We start from the raw sequence: 11,142 nt of genomic DNA, 5'->3' as shown, positions 1-11,142 counted from the left end.
AAGAAATTATGCATTCCTAAACAATAGCCCAATCAGAGCCTCGAAATATCATCCCATTACTGTGAGACTATCTGCTGGACTCCACCCTATGTAGAGGAAAACTCTTTCCAAACTTTTCAGCATTCAATCAAGTTTAACCCCTAAAAATTCTTGTGATGGTGGCAATAATCGATATTTATAGAGTGTTTACTATGGACTAGCCACACTGCTATTTCTGTCTCCTTTATGTATCACCAAAGTCTCAGGAGGCAGCACATATGGTGCCACTGTTGCACCTGGTTCACGGGTACAATGCTGGGAAGCAACAGGCGAGGATCACGCAGCCAGAACTCATACCAAAATTAACTTGGCACCAAGGCAGCACTCTTCACTACTCCTGGCCTTTTCCTTAAAAAAATTATTTCTTTATTTATTTGAAAGGCAGAATTACAGAGAGGCAGAGAGAGACAGAGAAAGGCATTCCGTCTGCTGGTTCACTCCCCAGATGGCTGCAATGGCTGGAGCTGTGCCAATCCAAAGCCAGGAGCCGGGAGCTTCTTCCAGGTCTCCCGCATGGGTGCAGGCAGCCCAAGGACTCCATCTTCTACTGCTCTCCCAGGCCTTAGCAGAGAGCTGGATCAGAAGTGGACCATAGGAGATGCCAACGCTGCAGACCAGGGCTTTAACCCACTGCACCACAACACCAGCCCCAACTCCTGGCCTTTCTACAAGGAAAATAGTCTAGCAGCATGCGCTAATTAAACTTCCTAAAGGTCTTCACTAATCCTCATTCACGACTATCCCAAACAGGAAGAATCTAGTTTGCTTCTCCTCTGATATCTTTGGGGGAGACAAAAGTGAACCTTCTCATTTTAATGACACTGCAACACTAAATACACAAGTTGTCTCCAACTGAGACAACTTTTTTTCCTTGATTACCATTTGCTGATTTGAAATGACATTGACAGCTTGTTTCTCTAATTCCACTACCTGCAACCTATCTGGGTCTCAAAGCAAATGTGATTTGATTATTTCATGCAGATTTGTTTCCTCTCAGGTTTTTAATATCAAGTTAGCAATTCAGTGATTTCCCCATAACAAGAATTAAATATGCTGACTATGTATAAATGATGTTCTCTTAATAGTTAATATAATTTAATCCAAAGCTATTACTAGCATAATTGGGTTTGCTTGTGCCTGGGTTTAAGAATGGAATAGAATAAACTTAAAGGTCTGAACACAGAAAGGTTAAGACCTGCAAAGCAGCTAGCGTTAGGTTTGTTACACACACACACACACACACACACACACAGGTGCACACAAACAGGAAAAGGAGCCAAAGCCATTCTTCTAGAAAGAAGTGAAATCACACCTTCCTTCTCAGGGCTGTGTGCTGCCATGGCACAGGTTTTAACAATAACACTTGCTTCTGCCAAATGATGTGTCCTCAAGGGCTGTTCAGCTCGCAGTTCTGGGCTCAGGATGGCTTCCCAGTGCCTACGAAATTAAATATAAACCCCTCACTGTGGCTTTCACAAATTCTCCAATTTGAACGAACTTCTTCGTCCAGCAGCACTGCCCACTCCTCCACTACAGGAGCTGTAGCTTAATGAAGGCAACTTAATTGTTGATTCTCCTTCTCCAGCAGCTCCCCATCTCTGAGACACTGCGAATGCCCAAACCTTCCCATCTCATCTCAGTGAGATGCCTTTGGCAATGTCCTGAAATCTTGTTCACCAGGGTTCCTCTTTAGTCTTGAAAATGATGGCAAGGACGTGAGGGAAGGTAAAGCCATCAAGGACAGGGCACAGTCCTTCCAGGCCCCAGCCAACCGAGCAATAGGCTGGCAACACCAGACCTAAACACAACTCCAGGCACTTTGCCTTTTCTGTCATTTCATTTGCCTGGTACATACATTTTCCAACATGAAGACTTAATGGATTCAGTTGCTTAACATGAAATATGGAACATGATTACTGGACGCACATCAGTGTCAAGGAACCGTGCAAGCAATCAGCTTCTCTCGGGTACAAACCATCACAAATCTTTAGACTGCACATCCGTCTTTCTTCTAATTAGCTGCTATAGCCAAGTGTCTAGGCTCGCGGAGAAGAGACCAACAGGAATGTTTGCAGAAACACACCAGGTCAGTCCAGCAGAAGATAGCCATAACATAGTAAGCATTGGAGACCTATAGACTCCTTGCCATTGAGTTTCCCTCTAAACCCCACAGCCAGATAAAAGCTCCCCCTGTTTGTGAAGAAACAGAAGAGAATGGATCCAGCAATACAAAGGAGTGAACTACTGACACACAGAACTCCACTGAAAAATCTTAAAAATGGTATGCCGAGGGAAAGCGACCAGAGACAATAGAGTACATATTGTATGGATCTATTTATAGGAAGTCTTTGAACAGGTAAAATGCATCTATTATGACAGAAATGAGAACACTGGTTGACTCACCAGGTGTATAGGGTTGCCTGGGATGAGTTCTATCAGAAGGGGAAACTTTCTGAGGTGTCTACACTGGTTTATATCTTGACATGGTATGAATTACATGTGTTTGCCTTTGCCAAAGCTCAAACAATATACTTAAAATGTATGTATTTCACAATAAGATCATTGTGACTTAATAGATATTTAAAAGGAGATTTGGAAAGTTAACATCGATTTTTGTGTTGTTTTCTCCATATCTAAATGAATTCTATTTTCATCAGACTGAGGGTGAGGAACCCTGCACATAGCGCTGGTCTCTACTACCAGCATTTCTGGGTCCAAATCCTCGTTCGACCACTTTTTGGCTTTGATGCTTTTGGCAAGCTGTCCAGGTGCTCTAAGTTTGAAGCAGCTCATCCAAAGAAGAATAATCTTAAACATAAAAACCTCACAGAGTTATGATGAACATTCAATGAATGAGATGCTGCATTTAAATCCTTGATCTCAGGACCAAATATTCAATCATGGAATGTATCAATATCACATATAAGTACTTTTAGTGGAAGGACCACACTTTCTTAGTCTTTGTGTTGTTCTCAGCATGCATCTCTACTCCTCAAACTGTATCAATGTGCAAGCTATTCTCCAAACAGCAGTATATTTCGGTGGATTATGAATATCAATATATTTCCACATCTTATTTGTTGTAAGTGCACAACATGTTCATTGCTTTGGAATGGCCTGAGCTCCCTAGGCTGAAGATGGAACCGGAGGGCTCAAAGTCATTTCTGTCATCCCTTAGCAGCTTTCTCCTGCCCCTAGAATTACTTTCTCTGGAACCAACTTTATTCTCTCAAGTGACTTCAGCAGAGAAGTTTGAGAAGCACCATGATACAAATATTGCTGAATTCAATTATAATATATTATAAATCATTAGGGGCTCACATTTGGCATAAATATCATGAGCTCATTTTAATTTCTTGGCTTGACTATTAATCTACTTAATTTGTTAAATCCTTGAATTTCAAGCAAGGCAAGTAGTAGTAACTACTTTATCTCAGGGATAAGATAAAAAAAGAACAAGGCTGTAATGCCTTGTTTGTATATTTTAAAATAATTATAAAAATAAGAGTCAAAAATAATGAGAGCCAGTGTTTTGGTGCAGTGGGTTGAGCTGTGACTTGTGACAGTCTGGTTTGAGTCCCACTTTTCTTCCCATACAACTTGCTGCTGATGAACCTGGGAAGGCAGTGGAAGAGGGCCCAAGCACTCGGGTCAGCCATGTGGGAGACTCAGATGGAGTTCCTGGACCTTGGTTTTAGCCTGACCCTGACCTGGCTGTTGTGGCCATTTAGAGAATTAACCAATAAATGAAGGATCTCTCTTCTCTTTCCTTCCTTCCTTCTTTCTCTTTCTTGCTGCCTTATAGCTGGATGGATGGATGGATAGATAAATAGACAGATCTTTAAAAATCATGGTGAGTGGGGCCATTGTGCCATTGCCTGGTTTCTTGGGCAGTGTGGCTGCTCACTAATGTTTGGTCATCAGCAAATGTGATCCACTATCAATACTGAGCCAACGCCATGTCCCACAGTGAAGGCTCTTGGGAGACTAGAACTGAAGACCAGCTGGTTCTTAGTGCTCTCAGAATTCATCCAGATTTTGGTTGTCTTCAGATATTATAGATACTGTACAGATTCCCCTACACTAATCTGAAAATTTTTTTTTTTTGGGTGAAAAATTGTAATTTATTGAAACTCAACTCAAAAAATATAAGATGCTGTAGTGTACAATATATTACACAAAGCACCCTCAGGCGCACATTCAAGTCAAGTAAGAACTCCATATCCCTTTCCCTAGCCCTCCCACCCTGGGACCCTAGTATTTGTTCCATATACAATCATGCACATGTAATTTGAAAAAGGAAGCCCCAGTATATTTTGATGTATTAATTAGCACCAAACAAGAGTACAGTTCCATTTCTTTTTTTAATAAACAAACAAACAAAAAACCCAATCAATAAACCAACTGGAGAGCTAATGGACTCAGCCAATACTGCTGACATAGATATTATACATTCATGTAAATACACAGCCTATTCTACCCTAAACAACAGTGGGGCTGGTTCTCAGCCTTTGTTCAAGTTGGCAAATGTCCCATGTTGCAATGTTAGAGCCAGTCTGTTTCTAAAACAAAATTGTTATTTAGGAACTTCCTACACAAAGCTCATCTGTTTTTTTTGCTGGAAATAAATCTAAAATTGGTGTGGAAAACTTAGATCTTTCAAGGACAACCACTGGCCGAAGATAATGAAGCTGTTTTAAGGCAAGCTCTCCACAGTCTGTTAATGCTTTGTCCAAAACGACCCTCAGGTTCTCCAAGGAAGGAACTGTTGTGGTTTCAGCTACTATTAAAGGTGGGATTGCAGTCAGGTTCTCATGAATTGTAGAGTCACTGGAAGAATGAGGTATGTTAACATCAGGGTCATTGTCATTCACCAAATTATTTGCCATAACACTCCCTGTTAAGTCATTGCTGGGCTGTGAAGAATTACTTAATGTTAAGTGCTCTGAAGGCTCCCAATCATCAAAATCATCTTCTTTCTCTTCACTTTCCTGAATAAATTTCAGAAATGAAGATTCAAATCCCATAGGCTTGTAAGTCTTCAAATCAAATGACCTGGGCTGTGAATGCTTCCTAAAATTCTCTTTTGGGACATGGGTTGCATTTTTTACAGTGTTTTCTTGCCCTGAACTATGCTGCCCAGTTTCTGAGTCTTTGATTCTTGGTAAAGGCAGGTGGAAACTTGCAAAGTAATTAATGACACAGATGTTTTAGAGTCCTTTCTCAGTGACTATGATGAAAGTAAAGAAGATAAACAATATAGAAGAAGAGATTTGACAGATCAGCATAAGGAGAAAAGAGACAAAAAGCCCATTGGTTCTTCTGAAAGATACCAGAGGTGGCTTCAGTATAAGTTTTTCTGTTTGTTGTGTAAGCGGGAATGTATAGAGGCCAGGATTCTTCATCATTCTAAGATGCATATGGAAGATGGAGTTTATACCTGTCCAGTTTGTATTAAAAAATTCAAGAGGAAAGAAATATTTGTTCCTCATGTGATGGAGCATGTTAAAATGCCACCAAGCAGAAGGGACCGCTCTAGAAAGAAATTACTGTTGAAAAGCTCTCAAAAGGGTGTTTGTCCCAAGAGCCCCTCTGCAACCCTGGAGCAAAATCAGTCACTGAACGAAGAAACCAAAGGAGAGTCTCATGAATACGTTACATTCAGCAAATTAGAAGATTGCCACCTGCAGGACAGAGATTTATACCCATGTCCTGGTACAGACTGTTCCCGTGTGTTTAATCTGAAAAATTTTAAAAATACTCAAAAACTCTCTAGGTACAGTAACAGAAGAATTCCCCTTACGAGTGAGATTAGGATCTGGACACTTCTGGAAGTTCCGATTTTGCATGGCTGCAACAGCCAGATTATGATGATCCGATGACTAGACAGCCCTTGGGTTGACTCAGCAGATACAGCCTCTGAATCCCAGCATGAGGGCTCAGAACAGGCATCTGCTGAACACCCACAGTTGCTGCGTCCCTTTCTCTAACCCAGAACAGCTGCTCAATTCTGGGCTGATCACCGCTCAGCACCATCTGCTTCCCAGTGTTGATTTACTCTATAGGATAATTATTGAATTCCATATACAGCCTCCCCGCCATCGCCAGCCATTCTGCACAATCACTTATTCCTGCTATGTATTCATTGATCTACTTTGCCACTTAGAAGTTAAACACACAGGCTCTGCAATCACACTCTATGGAGTCAATATTCTTCCACCAAGTAGCTCTGTGACCATGGACAACTACCTTACCTTCTCTGTACCTGTTTCCATTTCTATAAAATGGGTCTGATTAATAATTCTTAACTCATGGAGCATTATTAGGATTCAGTGAGTGAGCATACATAAAGCTGTTAAATTCATGGCCATCACAAAGCCAATATTTAATATCTGTTGCTATTACTATCATTGCTAGTACACTGGGGACAGATACTGGTGATATAGCCAGGAGCCAGACTATGTCCTACTCTTAGAGAGCTTCGAGTCTGGGTTGGAAAACAATACATTTACAAAGAAAGTAAGGGTTATGTTATGGAAAGACAAGACAGAGTACATAGCAAGAGTACCAGAAAGAACCAGCCAGCACTCTGTGCCAGTCATTTTAAGACATGTGTGGGGAAAATCAAGAGGAGGGGAAGATGTGTATTTGTGGTCTAATGGCTACAGGTGTGAGTTTTAAAGCCTACAGGATCCTCCAGTGCTAAATGATAATCAAATGACTGGGAACTTCAACTACATCAGCAGTTCTCCATCAGGACAATCTTCTTACCAGGGGACATTCGGCAACATCTGGAGGAGTTTTTGATTACCACAACTTCCAGGAACAGCTGTGGTTGACATCTAATGGTCAGAAGCCAGGGAAGACAGGGGCCGACACCGTGGCTCACTTGGCTACTCCTCCGCCCTTGGCACCCGCATCCCATATGGGAGCTGGGTTCTAGTCCTGGCTGCTCCTCTTCCAGTCCAGCTCTCTGCTGTGGCCCAGGAAGGCCCAGGTGATTGGGTGCCTGCACCTGCGTGGGAGACCAGAAGGAAGCACCTGGCTTCTGTTTTCAGATCAGCGCAGCGCTGGCTGTAGCAGCCATTTGGGGGTGGGGGGGTGAATCAACGGAAGGTAGACCTTTCTGTCTCTCTCACTGTCTAACTCTGTCAAATAAGTTAAAAAAAAAAAAAGCCAGGGAAGACATCAAATACCCTGAACATCATAGAATAGCTCCCAACAATGATCTATCCAGTCCATTCAGGTGTGCTAAAAATGAGTTGCCCTAGTGTAGAGAATTGGGACTTGGTTGAGATTATAGGATAACTTGTAGGCCCCTTTGTGTGCGTGTGTGTGTACCCACTCATAATTCAGTGCAAAATTATGTTCATTTTAATGTTACCCTGGAGCACAATTTTGGTAATGACTTATAGATAATTCTACCTCTAACAATTGAAGATTTCCAGCAATTTTTTTTTTTTAAAATTGAACCAATTGTTTTAGGTCAATTTACACAAATCATGCTACCCTTTTTCTGGACTACGCCATGGTCTCTTTTATGTTGCCTGTGCTTCAAATGGATAAAAGCAGAGTGTGGAAAATGTCAGGAGTGGGTGTGACATCCTGTAGTGGAGCTACCAGACTCAAGCAATCTCCCCAGGACTTCATAGCAAAGGCTTGAATATTATATCATTGTATTATATAGGGCGCTAAAATGCACATAAAAATAACTCCAACTACTGTACTTAACTTTAATCTGATTATTTTAAAAGTAGCACACCAATTGCTTAAATTAAACAGATATTTTATCAACTGGGGCTCCTACTAATTATGCCATTGCTCTTATTAAAATTACTCACTATAGCATCTGTTCCAATTTCCCTAAAACAATGAAAAGGTTTGTTCACATGTTTTTATTTTTAGAATGAACTCTTCAACAAAGAAAACCCGTGAACATGTGCTATTAAAACAAGTATTTATCTTGGAAAAGCAAATTTATGGCTTCTGTAAATTTAGATTTAAGTACAAGTCTTTTAAGCTCAATGACTGACTTACGATCTGTGTAAAAACCACCCATCAAAGTGGTAGAGCTCATTTAATTATTTATGAGTCTGTTTCTTTGTAGCAGCTGACTTGAGGACTTGTTTTTACTTCTTTATTATGTGGAAAACTATCAATGTTAAGCAACGGAGCCAACATGCATTAAACTGTGAGTACAACCTCAAAGATTTGTAGGCACAAGTTTTATTTGTCAATTATACTTCAGTAACACTGGGAAAGAAAAATAAATAAGAGTGAACCATAGTATGAACCATGGGCTTTGGGCATCCTTGTAGGCTTGTCAGAGGCAACCATTGCACTGTGGATGCTGCTGGTGGAGGAGGCTGGGCATTTCTAAGAGTAGGGCATGTATACAATCTCCAACACTCTGCTGTGTATGTTGATGATGGAGATACAAAAATTTTTGAAATTTATGCATAGTTTTCATAACTCACATTTTCCAGGGAGTTTTTGAAGATACCTCCCATACCCTAGGTAACAGCTCACTGAGCTCAAATGTTACAAAGGACTCTTTGCTGGGAGGAGTGAGGACAGTGCCTGGGTTCTTCTGGACACTTCTCCCCTTGTCTCTTAGAGTTGTGTTCTTATTATCCAGAGAACTGCAAGGAGGAGTTGGGGGAGCTGGGTCAGTCAGGTTATGCAGGGATCTGTCCTATTGATGATACTCCCTTTGTTAAGTTACATTTGGTGGAATGGTGAGAACATTTTAATCAAAAGTCTCAATCAGAATAATTAACTTAATCAACAGGGGGACTGTCCTGAGTTGTTTCACCCCAATATGGCAAGCCCTTTCAGAGCATATGCAAGCCAGAGACACCCTAATGGCTTTGAAGAAAATGATAATGATTTGGAGATTTCTACATGGCAGGGAACACGGGGAGCCCCTGGAAGCTTAGGGCTCCAGTCCTACATGACAAGAAAGTAAGTTCTTAGAAACAGAGTCTGAGTCTCTAATGGGAGTGCTGCCAGGACCACCACCTTGAGTTCAGCCTGGAGATTTCCCGAGCACGGGACCCAGACAAGGTGCACCCTGGCTGTTTACCCAGGGAAGCAGAACATAAGCAGGGATTCTTTTGCACCACCTAAATTTATTGTAACTTAAACATCACAGAAATGGATATACAATCCTCCAAGTCTGAACCTGCCTCCTTTGTCCCCGTGCCTGACCACTCTTGGGCCCTTTGATGAATGGATATCTCAGGAAGCCAATAGAGGAGAGGCAAACCACAGGATTTCACCTCCCTTTGTTCCTCCTTTCTAACATCTTGCTGTGGAATTCCAGATGGTTTATATTCTAGATGGTGATCCTCAAAAGTCCTATGAACCAGTGTAGACTTTGCTTCTTGATCTGTGGACATAATAAAGCCAATTGATGAAAAAAAAAAAAAAACAATTTAAAGCTATGAAGTTATGCTCATTCTACAAGTGAAATCAGGGGCTAGCATCATGTAAGCCACTGCCTGCGAAACTATCAACTCACATGAGTGCTAATTTGAGTCCCAGCTGTTCTACCTCCCATTTAACTCCCTAATAATGAACCTCAGAAAGCAGAAGATGACCAACTACATTTATCCCTGCCACTCATGTGGAAGACCCGGGTGAAGTTCCAGACTCCTAGCTTTGACCTGGCCATTGTGACCATTTGGGGGAATGAACCAACAGAGGAAATATGGATCTCCACCTCTCTCTGTGTAACTCTAGCTTTCAAATAAATAAGTCTTTTTAAAAATAAAATAAACTACAAGTGAAAATTGTCAAATCCCTCAATTGAGGGATTTGGGGAACTGGTTCAGTATTTTCAGAATGTTAAGGGAAAGAGGAAACAATTTATCCTCTGACCCTTTTATGTGCCCTGACCTCAGAGTAACTGAGCAAGCAGCTGTTGAGGAAATTTCTATTCCAAAATAAATGAAGAAGAAATGGCAGAGTTCAAGCATCACTATTGAAAACTCTGGCAGATTGGAAAGTAGATCCCGACCATCAGTGGCTGCTAATATCACTGAAAGCGAGGGAGATGAAAATTATGTTTCCTAGTGGTCAGAGCACTATCTATGAAGTCAATTTGCTTAAAGAAACCTGCAGTAGAACGAGCCTTTTGGGATCTAACTGCCCAATGGAAGCAAGCACAGAAAAGGCACAGGAACACGTTAAAGCATGGTGGAAATACACTAATCAAAACTCAGACAGCGGGGAATGAAACAGCATCAGTGACGTGTTTTAAAAGTAAGCTGCAAGGAATAAACACACAGATAGTAGAAGAATATATCAATTAAGAGAGATCTAAGAAAGATGCCAATAATCCTCAGAATCAGTCCTTAAGGCATTCGGATCTGGCTGAAGAGCCCATGAGAGTATTTCAGGCATGGAAAGCCAAGACACTCTGGGGGAAAAAAAAAAAAAAAAGAAGAAGACCTAAATGAAAGATCTCTGTGAGTGAGATCCCAGTGGAAAGAACGGGTCATCAAAGATGGAGGTACCTTTCTCTGAAGGGAGGAGAGAACTTCCACTTTGGCTATGACCCTGTCGGAATAAGATCAGAGTTGGCGAACTCAAAAGGCTTCCATAGCCTTGGCAACTCATGACTAAAGCCTAGGGAGATTACTGATGCCATAAACAAGAGTGTCAAATTGTTAAGTCAACAACAGGAGTCACTGTGTACTTACTTCTCATGTGGGATCTGTCCTTAGTGTGTTGTCCAATGTGAAGTAATGCTATAACTAGTCCTGAAACAGTATTTTTCACTTTGTGTTTCTGTGTGGGTGCAAACTGATGAAATCTTTACTTAATATATACTAAATTGATCTTTTGTATATAAAGATAATTGAAAATGAATCTTGATGTGAATGGAATGGGAGAGGGAGCGGGAGATGGGAGGGGTGTGAGTGGGAGGGAAATTATGGGGGGGAAGCCATTGTAATCCATTAACTGTACTTTGGAAATTTATATTTACTAAATAAAAAGAAAGATACCAATAATCGCAATGTGTAAACCCTATTTGGAACCCAATCTGAAGACACTATACGGATACACACACACACACAAACAATACAAGTGGGAAAA

General features: G+C 41.1%; 1 protein-coding gene across 1 annotated transcript; it reads right to left on the bottom strand.

The window, feature by feature from the left end:
• Positions 1 to 4,134: 4,134 nt before the first annotated feature.
• Positions 4,135 to 5,243, bottom strand: LOC138844255 (zinc finger protein Rlf-like; the record flags this gene model as incomplete). Its single annotated transcript, XM_070051557.1, has 1 exon — positions 4,135 to 5,243. A coding segment is annotated over one exon (624 nt), but the record flags the coding sequence as incomplete, so codon positions are not given.
• Between the last annotated feature and the right edge of the window lie 5,899 nt (positions 5,244 to 11,142).

Source organism: Oryctolagus cuniculus, chromosome 11, assembly GCF_964237555.1.
Source record: "Oryctolagus cuniculus chromosome 11, mOryCun1.1, whole genome shotgun sequence".
Taxonomy (NCBI): domain Eukaryota; kingdom Metazoa; phylum Chordata; class Mammalia; order Lagomorpha; family Leporidae; genus Oryctolagus; species Oryctolagus cuniculus.
The sequence above is the reverse complement of the archived record's forward strand: the minus strand, read 5'-3'. Positions and strand labels throughout refer to the sequence as shown.